The following is a 13,690-nucleotide window of genomic DNA, read 5'->3' on the forward strand; positions in this document are numbered from 1 at the left end:
GGAGGGGAAGGTACAGAAAAGGCTCAGGAGCAGGTCCACCCCTCTGCTGGTCTCTCACACGGCTGGGGAGCAGCATGCAAAAGTACATGCAACTCTACTGCAGAGGCAAAAAAACCCTAGTGGCCCATCAGAAGGTAAGACGCTTGCGGGCATTGGTGTCCTTACCAAAGCTTCAATGCCAAAACCTTTCATTGAGAGCCTAGCAAACTGAGTTCTGAGGATGCTCCCTAGGTTGCAGAACAGCTTGCCTGTGTGTTCTGTCAGCTGATGCCCAAGAGCCAATTCCTGTCTGCCGGGGCCTATATATTCTTAGCCTCTGCGCTTGCTCCTGAATCAGAACAACATGCATCTGATGCAAGGACAACTGTTTGGGAGTGCCTGTGCTTTTGGATCTTGGCCCCTGTCCAGTTTTGATGATGCATCCTCCTCTAGCCCAAGGCCTAGAATCTGTGGCCCGTAAGTCCAACTCTATTCAGCTCTAGCCAGCATGGCTAGTGGTCAGGGGTGATGGGAGACTCCAGCTTTAGCCCCCTTTATCCTTGTCTGCTGCACTGGAATTCACCTTACTTCTGCCCAACTTGGATCAAGAGCCAGATCCTTTGGGTCCTCTCAACAAAGACCCAATAACACCCCTTGCTTTTGGGTCAATACTTGGAAACTTAGCCCTGGGCCAATATGTCATCCATCTTCTGTCGGAGTCTATCTCAAACTCCGGTGGAGCTCAGTAAGTAAAGCTTAAAAATAGCCACACCCCCCAGTGTCTGGCACGCCTTCATAGGTTACACCGAACCATAAGAACTTTTTTAAAAATTAGCTAATCAATATTAATTAATAACTGCTAACTTTACTGACCTATTGCTGTGCGTAGTGTCAATGTACAGCTGACACCCAACATCTGGGCAGTAGCTTAAAATTTGATATGGTGTAGAAATTCTTATAATCCTTGCAAACTTGAAAATAAAGTTTTTGAAATAATAATAATATATATAATAATATATTATTATTATTATTATTATTATTATTATTATTATTATTATTATTTATATCCCGCCCATCTGGTTGGGTTTCCCCAGCCACTCTGGGCGGCTCCCAACAGAATATTAAAAACATGATCAAACATCAAAACATCCCTAAATAGGGTTGCCTTCAGATGTCTTCTAGAAGTCAGATAATTGTTTATTTATTTGACATCTGATGGGAGGACGTTCCACAGGGCGGGCGCCACTACCGAGAAAGAGTTGCTAGCCTCCTAAATCAGACTTCATCAACCTAGTGTCTTCTAGAGGTTATTGGACTACAGGGGGCTGATGGGAGTTATAGTCCAACAACCTCTAGAAGGCACTAGGTTGGTGAAGTCTTTCCTAAATGTTTCCCCATGTGTATTGACATCTGTACTAGGCTGGGGTGGGGAGACCCAACAAGTAATTCCTTTAAACATGTTTTCTATACAGTCGTACCTTGGGTTACAAATGCTTCAGGTTGCGTTTTTTCGGGTTATGGACCGCCGAAACCCGCAAGTACCCGAACGGATTACTTCTGAGTTTCGGCAGCCGCGCATGCACAGAAGTGCTAAATTGCAACCCGCGCGTGCGCAGACGCGCAGCTCTGGGTTGCGAACGTGCATCCCGCGCGGATCACGTCCGCGACCCGAGCGTCCACTGTACTAGTTAAATGGAGACAATTCTTACTTGCCGGGGTGACAAACAGCCTGCCGGGAAATCCTTTATTGCACTAGCAAGCTAGAAAGGTTACATCTTCCTGACCTCTATTACCCTGTTTGCGACCTATTAACAGAGTTTGGTAGGTGGGGGCATGGAGAAAAGGGGCAAGGGATCGGGAAAGTTGCAGGAGAAATAGGGTGTGTCTACAGTGCAAGTTGCACCAGGCTAAGGTTAGGAGAAGGATGTGTGTGTCTGCGGTGAAAGCAGTGCTAATTAAAGGCTCTGCAGCTAGTGGGTTGGGAAGAGTCCCCAGGGTAGAAGCGGTGCTATTACTACGGCTAGAAAAGGAGAGAAACTACCCCGTGGAAGCAGCGCTAGCACTACGGCTACAAGGAGCAGACAGCAGCTGCAGCATCCACAGGAAGTAGCTACCTGTGCTGGGACTTACCCACACCCATCCTTAACAGTTGCTCTAAAGAAAAAGAAGAAGCAAGAATGCACAAGGCAGCGGAGGAGAACAAAACACATGATTAGCGTCAGCTGCCAACACGGCCCCCAACCAAAAGTGCTCCCCCCATAGCCACGGCCAGCCCGAGAGGGTGATGGCAGCTCTTGAATGGGGGCGGCACCAAGAATGCCCTCCCCGTGTGGGTCTCTCTCCCATTTCTCTCTCGCTGGCCAGTTACACCCAGAGCAAAAAACCATTGGAAATCACAGGAGTAGGGAAACTCTCTCAAACCCACAAAAAGAGAAGCATGGTCTACATGCAAAATGCAGTACAATCCTATATATGTTTACTTGGAAGTAAGGCCCACTATGCCCAGTGGGGCTTACTCCCAGGAACATAAGATCGCATCCTTGATGTAGCAGGAAAAGAGCCATGACGATTTTGAGTCTGGTAGCCTTTTTGTAGGGGCAAAGCACCCCACAGATGCCTATACTAGGGAGAGGCAGTGGGGGGGGGGGGGCTGAGGGGAGGGGAGGGAAGCCCGAATGGCCGAGGGCAATTCTCCCCTGCCTAGTATGATCTCGCTTCTCTTCCGGGGCAGAGTGGGCCAACAGAAAAGAGGGCTGTGCAATCCTGTCTTCATTGCCAAGCTATGGGTTTGGAGCTTCTGTCGAGAATCTGCCCTGCTTCCTTTTACAGCTGGTTTGGGGGGGGGGGGAATAACACTTACCTTGCTCCTTTTTGAATTCATTCTCGCTCATGAAGACAGGAGCCATGAGCTCCCCCACTGGGGGCTGGATGGACACATAGAACTGGCGCGTGTGTGTGCTGGAAACAGAAAGAGACCGCGCAAGGTGAGCTAACACAAAGGAGAAGCTTGGCTTCACCAAGAACAACAGGACACTATACAGTGGTACCTTGGGTTACATACACTTCAGGTTACAGACTCCGCTAACCCAGAAATAGTGCTTCACGTTAAGAACTTTGCTTCAGGATAAGAACAGAAATCTTGCTCCGGCGGCGTGGCAGCAGCAGGAGGCCCCATTAGCTAAAGTGGTGCTTCAGGTTAAGAACAGTTTCAGGTTAAGAACAGACCTCCGGAACAAATTAAGTACTTAACCCGAGGTACCACTGTAATCTATCCTGCAGCTATTGTACTCTCGGCTAGTTATCTTACCTTCCCTACTCATGATGGCCTTTAGGGCAAATGGGGCCCTCAACCATCCCCCCATCTACCTGCCTTTTTACTTGCAACCAGTCCAGCAGGTGGCCACTACCTGTCAGCTCCTTCCTGTTGCCCTTATAGACCATGGGCAGGGAAGAGGAAGAGGAAGGAAGGCAAAACTTAGAATTAACTGGCTCTGTCTGTCATTGGATTGTATCCAGTATTAGACCTATTCAGAGTAGACCCATTTAAAGTAATGGACACATCTAAACTCGGCCCATTAATTCAAATGGGTCTACTCTGAGTTGGACTTTGTTGGGTGCAACCCCCTCCAGTCTCAGCAGCCACCAGTTTCCACTGATATGGCCATGTTCCCCGTCTTCCGTCCTTGAATTGTCTTCCTCTGTCTTCCTGAGATCGTTTTAAAATCTTACTTTCAAACACTTGTATTTTGTTCCCCTGTTTATCTTTTTTTTAAACTTCAAATTGCTCTTTTATTGCTCTGCATAGCAATATCTAACTTAAACCAAAATGTTGTGTCTGTGGTCTCACACATCTTTCCATTTTTGGTGGCAGCTCCTTAAATGTGGGACTTATTGCCTCTTTGTATTTGCATGAGTCAGTCTCCCTCCCACTCTATAAGAAGCAGATATCAGATATGTCATCTGTTTTTGCAGGCCTCCTTCTAATCTGCATATATATATATATATATATATAAAATTTTCAAGAAAGTAAAACCAAAGCATATCACAGTGTCAGTTTGCATTTCTTGGTACGGAAAGTATTGATCTGATGTGTATAAATCTTTCCTATTGGAAGTAATTCAAGAGGGTTCTGGAAGCTTCTCTGTGTGAAAGAAACTGGTGCAAACTGGAAGTTTCTAGCTGAAACACAGGTTTCTATTCTGCCCAGAGACAAGCTGCAGGTTCATGATGTTTGGGTTATTCCTTCAGAGAAGCTGAGTACAGCTGGCTTAAATTAGTTCTGTTATCTCTTTCTGTCAAGGTCATGCTGAATATAAAAGTAGGGCCAGAAGGAGCCTTTCTATCTCTCTTTCCTTCTTGTGTGGTGTTCTGTATATAGTATGCTTAGTGTTAGGGTTTTAATCTTATTGTAAGTTATTGTAAGTTTAAATTAAGTCTGCTGCAACTGGATTTCTTACGGACAGTGCAAATCCTGAATGTATTGGATTTGTGACCATTATGCTCATTTGCCTTCAGTAGCAGTAAAGCTCTGCTGGATGAAGTATTAATTGCCTCTGATCTATTTTTTGGGAATCTTGCAATGTGTTTAAGTTTTTACTCTGCTAACTATATGTTGGAATCTGCTCTGGATCAATATGAGTAGAATTCATGACATGCAGCCCATTGACTAAGGTGACCTGCAGGGAGCTCTCTCATACACCCCCACCTGCTGCAAACAAACAAACAAACAAGTAGAAGTATAAATATTATTATTATTCAGTAGCAGCAACATTCAGCTTGTAGCACAGAAAGTAGTGAGGTAGCAAGGGCAAGGCAGATATGAAGCTAGCAGAGAGAATGGCAGAATATTGCTGTATGTGGAGTTATTGTACTCTTGAGAGCAGAGCAGAGCTCCTGCTATTCTGTTATGGTGGAGATGCTTTGGTCTGCTCATTGCTGAGAACACAGCCATTGCTTTGCACAAAATGAAGGAGAAGAGGTACTCACCAGAGCTGGAAGCTGGCTGCCTGGGTCGAGTCACAAAAGTCTATGCCCATAGCAACACTGACTGTTTCACCAGGTGCCAAAGACTCTGCAAGCGCAGGAGAAAAGGACCCAAGTGAGATGTTAGGGTTGCCCCCATCTTGCCCCTTGCACCAGGAGGCTCCAAAGTACATTAGGGTGGGTTCAACAACCCCTCCAGTTTCATTAAGCAATACATGTTGGACCTGCGACAAAAAGTCTGGGCACTCCATTCCAAACCCCATTTCCACCCGAATGTCAGTCAATGCTTTCTATGGCTACTGAATGCACTGAGTCATCACTAGGCTGATTTTTGAGGATCAGCCCCCTAGTGGGTTTGGGGGGATAGGGTTGCACTTCTGAAAACTTCTGGTTTCCTGCAAGTCTGCAGATATTTCCCTCTGGTGCGACGGCACTCGGACCTGAACTTTAGAAACAGTGCCGATGTTGCTGTTCCAAATGGCCCAGAGGCTAGCATAAAAGGGAAATGGCCCACGGAAATGCCATTTACCTTCCCACCAGAGTGGTACCTATTTATCTACTTGCACTTTGACGTGCTTTCAAACTGCTAGGTTGGCAGGAGCAGGGACTGAGCAACAGGAGCTCACCCTGTCACGGGGATTCGAACCGTGACCTTCTGATTGGCAAGTCCTAGGCTCTGTGGTTTAGACCACAGAGCCACCCGCGTCCCTTCCCTGGAGAATAGGTAGGATATAAATGGAATAAAATATATAAATAAGTATCAGCTAGGCTTGCTAAGGGGTAGGTAATATTCTCAAACCCAACTGACTACCCCAGAAGGAGCCAGCAAAAAGCATGGCTGCCTGCTGAATCCCAAGCGCATGCATGTACCCATGCTCACATAGATCCTACCGATCTCCTTGAACTCCTGGACACGCATGCCTGAGAGTAGCTTGGGCTCATTCACACGGATGTTCTTCACCTCAGCAGCGGTGTTATTGGAGATCTGGATCTGCACAGCCACCATGCGGGAATCAGGGGTGAAAGGCTGTCGGCTGAAGTAATACTCGACAGACAGCCCCTCTCCTGACATGCGATGCAGCAGCTCATACGTCTTCACAGCACCAAACACAGGACTGATCATCTGCAAAGCAGGAGAGGAAGGAAGGAAGAAATGGGGAGATTCAGGCAGGCTAAAGTGCAATGAGGAGAGCCAGGATGGAAGGAGGAAGCCCAGGAAGGAACCAGGTGTGCCTTCCTAAATCCCCTTAGGAAAAAAACAGGTATTTTAACAGCTTCTAATCTGGATGGAAAAGTCGCCTTCCATACAATGGGTTAACGATTTGCACTCCCTCTCCTTATCTGAAGTGGCACCGTATCAACATAAGCACAATTAACAGAAATACAAGAAGCATTTGGTTAGCTTTTCTTGAAATTTATGCATCATAGTTGGCCATTTAGTATATATTGGTATTTCTAGTTTATATGGTCAAAACATCATATTTCCCTTTCCTACATTCCGTTCTTATTTTTTTGTTTGAATGCTACTTTCTTCTTGGTATAAATGTGTAATAAAATGTATAAAGTTAGAAATCAAAAGCTGGGAACATCCAGTGCAGTTCTCACTGGAAGGCAGCGTGGCAGCTGCCAGAGCACAGCACAGCCGTGGCCAATCGTGTCTTGCACAGGAACACAAGGAGCTGCCGTATACTGAGCCATATCATTGGCCCATCTCGTTCAGCATTTATCTACACTACTGGCAATGGCTCACCAGGGTTTCCTAGCCCAGTTGGGAGATGCCAAATATTGAACCCAGGACCTTCTGTTTACAAAATGTGCACTCTTATCAGTGAGCTTTAAAATTCCCATATACAGTGGTGCCTCGCAAGACGAAAAGAATCCGTTCCGCGAGTCTCTTCGTCTTGCGGTTTTTTCGTCTTGCGAAGCAAGCCCATTAGCGGATTAGCGCTATTAGCAGTTTAAGGGCTATTAACGGCTATTAAAGGCTTAAGGGATTAGCGGATTAGCTGCTAAAAGGCTATTAACAGCTTAGCGCTTTAGAAAAAGGGGTTGGGGAGCGGAAAAAAACCTCAAGAATCGTAAGACATTTTCGTCTTGCGAAGCAAGCCCATAGAGAAATTCGTCCTGCGAAGCACCTCTGAAAACGGAAAACCCTTTCGTCTAGCGGGTTTTCCGTCTTGCGAGGCATTCGTCTTGCAGGGCACCACTGTAGTTTATACTAGCCACTTCAGATCTTGGACAGCAGCACACCTGGGAGACTTATTTTCCTGACAAAGACAGCTAAGGAAACGTACCACAGGCCTCTAGCTTTCCCCAGCCACATAATTATCAGGTCCTGCACCCTAAAAATATCATTTAAGATCCTCTCAACAAAAAAAAGAACCATCGTGGAATAGGGCAGGATCCAACTAACTCATCCCATCAGTGCAAGGATTTCCACTTCTGCAACAGTGTCCCTCACTTTCCTCCCCTTATGTTCACCCTACACACACTCCACATCTGCTCCAAAGGGTTGGGAGGATACCTGGAAGATATTTAGAGGGTTGTTGGGAGCGGGGAAGGAGAGGGAACATTCATGTAGCATTATGTTAGTGCTATGTTCAAATTCCCACTGAACTGTGATGCTCACTGGATGCCCTAGGGCCTAGGCCAATCACACTCTCTAGGCCAAATCTACCTCACAGGGTTGTTGTCAAACAGATGGAAGAAAGAATTGTGCATTCTGCGAGATTCTTGGAGGAAAGAGAAGATCTAAAAAGGTAGACAGATAAATTGAGAGAGATATAAATAAACTGAGATCACTTACAGCAGCCGCTAGAGAAGTGTCAGTCAGGGTGAGGCCCTCCAGGTCAGTCACTAGGCTGGTGGAAACTGCGGGGCTGGAGGCAACTGGCTGTGGGGGAGGGGGTGTGACTGTGGGGCAGAGAAGCAGGAAACAAAGGCGTTAATGAACTTCTAGGTCTGGACCTTTCACAATTTGGGTTGGGAAGAGAGAATGGCAAGTCAACAAGACCTGCTCTATGGGGAAAAAAGAAAAGTGTCTAGAGTCAGATGCGAACGTGTGCGCGCACAGTATACAAAAAAAGTCTTTCCAGCACCATGGACAGATCACCTGCTCTATGGCAACCTGTAAAGGAGTCATTCCAAAACTTTGGCCAGGGCACAGAACATGAATTTAAGCATGGGTCCCTATGAGGCTCCAATATGCTGCTGTGTAACAGTTGCCTCTCTCTACCAGGAGTTGTTGAATGATCCAGTTGCAGACAGACCTGCTAAGCATAACTTGACCTCAGAAGAAGTCGCCACCTGCTGCATCTCTGCAGAGACAGGCTTCCTCCCAGTGACAAAGGACCCAGAGTGAATTCACAGCAGGTGATCTTCTTTGAAAACAATTATTCATACCAGTCTCAGGACAACACAGGAACTTGTTGCCTCATAGCAAGTTGGATCATTGGTCCATCTAGCTCAGCTAGGATTTCCAAGAAGAATGTTTCCAGCCCTAACCTACCTGGGGATGCTGAGGATTAAATTTGGGATCTTCTATCACCAGAGAACTACATCCCTTTCCCAAATTAGAGGAGGCATGCATGCATTTAATTTCTCTGCTTTTGCTCTTCTAAAAATAGTTATCACAACACTTTCCCCCACCCACCCCCCAAATCAGGATCAGAGCTGCAGGTGTGTCGAGCCTGTCGCCCACACTGTGTCCTTGATGCAAACCTCTCCACTTCCCAGCTGCTATTTAACGCAGGAGTTTTTGATGTCAATAGCTAATCTGGGTTTCAGCTTATTTGGTCTACAGGCCATGGACACCAAACACAGCACAAGCTTTATCAAGAGAGCCTCAGCACTGGGAAAAACTAAATATACCTGCACACAAGTTGTACCTTTTAAAAGCAAAATATGACAAAACCCACGAATAAGCAGAAATAGTTTTCTAAAAATACGTTTTTGACTAAAGCAAGATCCTTGGCTGCATTTTCTGTAATCTCAGGATTCAAATCCACCATTAAAATGGAAATGATTTCCCCAGGTGCAGAAGGGGTCAACAGCAGCATCTGTTATGATCAATGTCAGGGGAAGGGGAAGAGTTTTGCTGGGACCATGGTACGGTGGGAATAAGTTAAGCCCAGTGTTTCTCAAACTTGGGTGCCTAGTTGTTTTTGGACTACAACTCCCATCATCCCTACCTAGCAGGACCAGTGGTCAGGGATGATGGGAGTTGTAGTCCAAAGAGAGCTGGGGACCCAAATTTGAGAAACACTGGGTTAAGCTCCTAAACATGTCCTGTGATTCTGACCATGAATGTTCATTTATTTTATTGTTTACATACCACTTACAGGGCAAAATGGTTTACAACTATGAAATGAATGATTAAAATACTATTTTAAATACTCAGTAACAAAAATAGTGCTAATTCTGGAAACCAGTGGCACCAGGTGAACTTTTAGGCCCCATCCATACTATATGTTGAAAGCAGTATCATTACTCTTTTAACAGTCATGGCTTCCCCCAGAAAATCCTGAGAACTGTAATTTCTTAAGGGGACTAAGAGTTTTTAGGAGACCCCCTGTGCCCCTCACAGAGCTACAATTCCCAGTGTTTCCTGGGAAGGAGGAAACTGTTAAGGGGGCAACACTTACAGTCATCCAGGTCGAGCAAGGAAATCTCCTTTACCCCTTTCTTGGGGGCTTTTGGAGCAGGTTTGCTGCTGGGAGGCTGAAAGACAAGGCAGAGGAAAAATTAGGAAAGCGTTAACTTTGTGTTTTCTGCATTGGCACAGCCAGTCCTAAACCCAGTCAATTCTGCCAGGCACAACACTCTTCATACTCATCCATGTCACTCGCCACTTGAAGCCAACATATTATATGCTACTAATAGCCAACTCTGATTCTTTGAGTGCCAGTCCTCATACAGCCAAAACAGCACCATCCAGGCACAAAAGGGGTGTTGGGAAACTGTGTACGTGCAGCTACTCACACAGAGTCAATTAAGGTTTGGCAGACAGCCAGAAGGTCATGTGAAGGAGTAAGTCTGCCTGGTGATAACAGAGACATGGAGACAACTCCCTGATTGGTCAAGCTCTCTCAAGGAAGTGATAATTAATGGCCTACTAACTGGAATGTGTTAGTTCAGTGTTCAGAGTTCTGTGTGTCAGTGTAGGAGTTGTGAGTCGTGTCAGAGAGAGCTAGCAAAAGATCCGTGTTCTGTTCCTGTAAATAGTCCACTGTATATAATAAACACCTAACTACAAGTTCCTGGTTCCTGCTTCGTCCATCCTGTCTGCAGCCAAGTCGCCAGTTGCTTCCGTGGATTCTGCATTTACTCTGCTAGGTCTGGCTAAGGTCCTGCAACTAGTCAGAAAGTTGGCAAACACCAAATAGGTTTTGCCAGTAAGGGAGGCCTGAACAGGCTTGGGGGAACAAATCATTCTTAGAAAGGGGCGAGCCCATAAAATTGCCCAGTGAGGACTGACCAAGCTTAGTGGCTGCACCAAAAAGACACCGGAGCTGGCAGATTTCATGACCCCACACCACTCACCGTCCTTTTCTTTTTCACTTCCTTCTCCAAGTGGGGTTCCTCTGCTTCGGAGCCAGAATCAGACCCCGACGAGCTGCTCTCGGATGGGCTGCCCTCCTCAGACGAGGATTCTGAGCCCCTTTTCATAGCCGGCACCTTTTTCTTGCTCCGCTCTTCCTCCTCATCCTCCTCACTGGTGTTATTAGAAAGAAAGAAAAAACCAAGCCAACTGAGGCTTAGGCTGCATGCACTCCATATATTTAAAGCACATGAATCCTGGGATCTGCAGTTTGCCCCTCACAGCACCCTTAACCAACTATGTCACATGCTTCAAGTCATGGAGGACCTTAAGAATCAGTTTGATTCCCTCCCCCTCTTTCTTTTTCCTTTCTCCTCCTGTGAAGAGGCTGCATCCTAATGCTTTAATGCTGTATTTTAATCTTTTTAAATTGTATTTTAATCAACTTGTTTTTATTATTGGTTGTTAGCCGCCCTGAGCCCAGTCTTGGCTGGGGAGGACGGGGTATAAATAAATTATTATTATTATTATTATTATTATTATTATTATTAAAGTGTATGGCATGTGTGCAGCCTTAGGCAGTTTCTCTGGGGCCTCCTGCTTCTTGGGGTGCAGTAGGGGGTTGGAGATTCTGCTGATCCGCATACTGCAATGTCATTGGTCCAAATTCTCCAGCAACTCACTCAGCAGCTACTTGTACGGATCTCTTCCCAGTTAGTTCCTCGGATGCTAATGCTCAACATGAACAAAGGTCTGTGTGTTTTTTAACCATACCAACACATAGGAGAGCATTGGTACCACCCACTTGCGGTCTGGAGTGGTACACTCCATTTTACCAACTCACTCTTCAATGTCCTTATTCTACTAGGTGCATAGATCAATCTGCATGTCTGTACTTGTGTACGCACACAAACACACAGGTGTGCAGGCATGCAGTGTCTGCTCAAGGCATTCTGCCGCCTGAAGCCCAAGAGAAGATGGCACTAGACGACGAGGGGCCAGCCACCTGTCAATCTTCTGACACCACAATGACATCAGGTGACTAAAGGATGCATGGTCCCACCCACCTGTCCAAGCTGAGCACTGCAGAGCTGCACTCTCTGCTCATTGGCTGATAAGGAGAAGATTCAATCCTGCTGGCTGTAAGGATCTGCTTCACCAGTGTGCCCTCTGTAGGGAATGTTCTGCCAAAGTGCCAAGCAGCAGGATTGAACCCCATCCCTCTTGTCCATCATCCGACATCACCCAGTGTCATCAGCTGATGGACAGGTGGGTATGGTTTGGGGGAAATGGCCTTGCAGGCCAACTTGCACCCCCTGGTGAGCCAAGACTGAACAGTGGACCAGAGCTTCCTCACCCCTGTGCTAATAGAATGACTTTCTTGGATATGGCTCTGTCTGTCTGGAACTTTTATTTTATTTTATTTGGACACAGCATGCCCTAAAAATGGGTGTTCAAAACTGCCTCTTTTCATCTGCATCTAATGCCATGTACCGTATTTTTCACCCCATAGGACGCACTTTTTCCCCTCCAAAAATGAAGGGGAAATGTGCGTGCGTCCTATGGGGCGAATGCAGGCTTTCGCTGAAGCCGGGAGAGCGAGAGGCATCGGTGCGCACCGACCCCTCTTGCTCTCCAGGCTTCAGGAAGCTATCCGCAAGCCTTGCAAGCCCTGTGGGAGTTCCCACGGGCTCACAAGGCTTGGGGCGGCAGCCTCCCGCCCGAAGCACGGGGAGCCCTCCGGAGGACTCCCCGTGCTTCGGGCGCGTGTCCGCAAGCCTTGCGCGCCCGACGGGAGGTCCCGCCGAGCGCGCGAGGCTTGGGGCGGCAGCCTCCCGCCCGAAGCACGGGGAGCCCTCCGGAGGACTCCCCGTGCTTCGGGCGCGTGTCCGCAAGCCTTGCGCACCCGACGGGAGGTCCCGCCGAGCGCGCGAGGCTTGGGGCGGCAGCCTCCCGCCCGAAGCACGGGGAGCCCTCCGGAAGACTCCCCGTGCTTCGGGCGCGTGTCCGCAAGCCTTGCGCACCCGACGGGAGGTCCCGCCGAGCGCGCGAGGCTTGGGGCGGCAGCCTCCCGCCCGAAGCACGGGGAGCCCTCCGGAGGATTCCCCGTGCTTTGGGCGCGTGTCCGCAAGCCTTGCGCGCCCGACGGGAGGTCCCGCCGAGCGCGCGAGGCTTGGGGCGGCAGCCTCCCGCCCGAAGCACGGGGAGCCCTCCGGAGGACTCCCCGTGCTTCGGGCGCGTGTCCGCAAGCCTTGCGCACCCGACGGGAGGTCCCGCCGAGCGCGCGAGGCTTGGGGCGGCAGCCTCCCGCCCGAAGCACGGGGAGCCCTCCAGAGGATTCCCCGTGCTTCGGGCGCGTGTCCGCAAGCCTTGCGCGCCCGACGGGAGGTCCCGCCGAGCGCGCGAGGCTTGGGGCGGCAGCCTCCCGCCCGAAGCACGGGGAGCCCTCCGGAGGACTCCCCGTGCTTCGGGCGCGTGTCCGCAAGCCTTGCGCACCCGACGGGAGGTCCCGCCGAGCGCGCGAGGCTTGGGGCGGCAGCCTCCCGCCCGAAGCACGGGGAGCCCTCCGGAGGATTCCCCGTGCTTTGGGCGCGTGTCCGCAAGCCTTGCGCGCCCGACGGGAGGTCCCGCCGAGCGCGCGAGGCTTGGGGCGGCAGCCTCCCGCCCGAAGAACGGGGAGCCCTCCGGAGGACTCCCCGTGCTTCGGGCGCGTGTCCGCAAGCCTTGCGCACCCGACGGGAGGTCCCGCCGAGCGCGCGAGGCTTGGGGCGGCAGCCTCCCGCCCGAAGCACGGGGAGCCCTCCAGAGGATTCCCCGTGCTTCGGGCGCGTGTCCGCAAGCCTTGCGCGCCCGACGGGAGGTCCCGCCGAGTGCGCGAGGCTTGGGGCGGCAGCCTCCCGCCCGAAGCACGGGGAGCCCTCCAGAGGGCTCCCCGTGCTTCTGGCGGGTGGTCCGCAAGGCTTGGGGCGGCAGCCGCAGCTGAGGGGGGGAAATAATTTTTTTTTATTCATTTCCCCCCCCCAAAAAACGAGGTGCGTCCTATGGGCCGGTGCGCCCTATAGGACGAAAATACGGTAATTCGTTGAGTTTATATGCTGCTTTTCCACAGTGAGCTGCACCCAAAGTGCCTTAGAACATTCACTTCTTATAAAAAATACCCCAAAAATCGACAACAAACTGCTCTGTGTA

At 49.2% G+C, this 13,690-nt stretch overlaps 1 protein-coding gene across 1 annotated transcript in view; it reads right to left on the bottom strand.

The window, feature by feature from the left end:
• Nucleotides 1-13,690, bottom strand: part of AP3B2 (adaptor related protein complex 3 subunit beta 2) — a 55,069-nt gene that overhangs the window by 6,323 nt on the left and 35,056 nt on the right. The window contains exons 19-26 of the mRNA XM_083414324.1: nucleotides 11,569-11,612; nucleotides 10,504-10,776; nucleotides 9,606-9,681; nucleotides 7,769-7,875; nucleotides 5,854-6,085; nucleotides 4,966-5,050; nucleotides 2,840-2,937; nucleotides 2,110-2,133 (exon numbers count right to left, since the gene is read on the bottom strand). Of these exons, the coding sequence (XP_083270450.1) occupies nucleotides 2,110-2,133; nucleotides 2,840-2,937; nucleotides 4,966-5,050; nucleotides 5,854-6,085; nucleotides 7,769-7,875; nucleotides 9,606-9,681; nucleotides 10,504-10,776; nucleotides 11,569-11,612 (939 nt within the window). The remainder of the gene's footprint in view (nucleotides 1-2,109; nucleotides 2,134-2,839; nucleotides 2,938-4,965; nucleotides 5,051-5,853; nucleotides 6,086-7,768; nucleotides 7,876-9,605; nucleotides 9,682-10,503; nucleotides 10,777-11,568; nucleotides 11,613-13,690) is intronic.

Source organism: Podarcis tiliguerta, assembly GCF_965153285.1.
Source record: "Podarcis tiliguerta genome assembly, chromosome: 14".
In the NCBI taxonomy this organism is placed as follows: domain Eukaryota; kingdom Metazoa; phylum Chordata; class Lepidosauria; order Squamata; family Lacertidae; genus Podarcis; species Podarcis tiliguerta.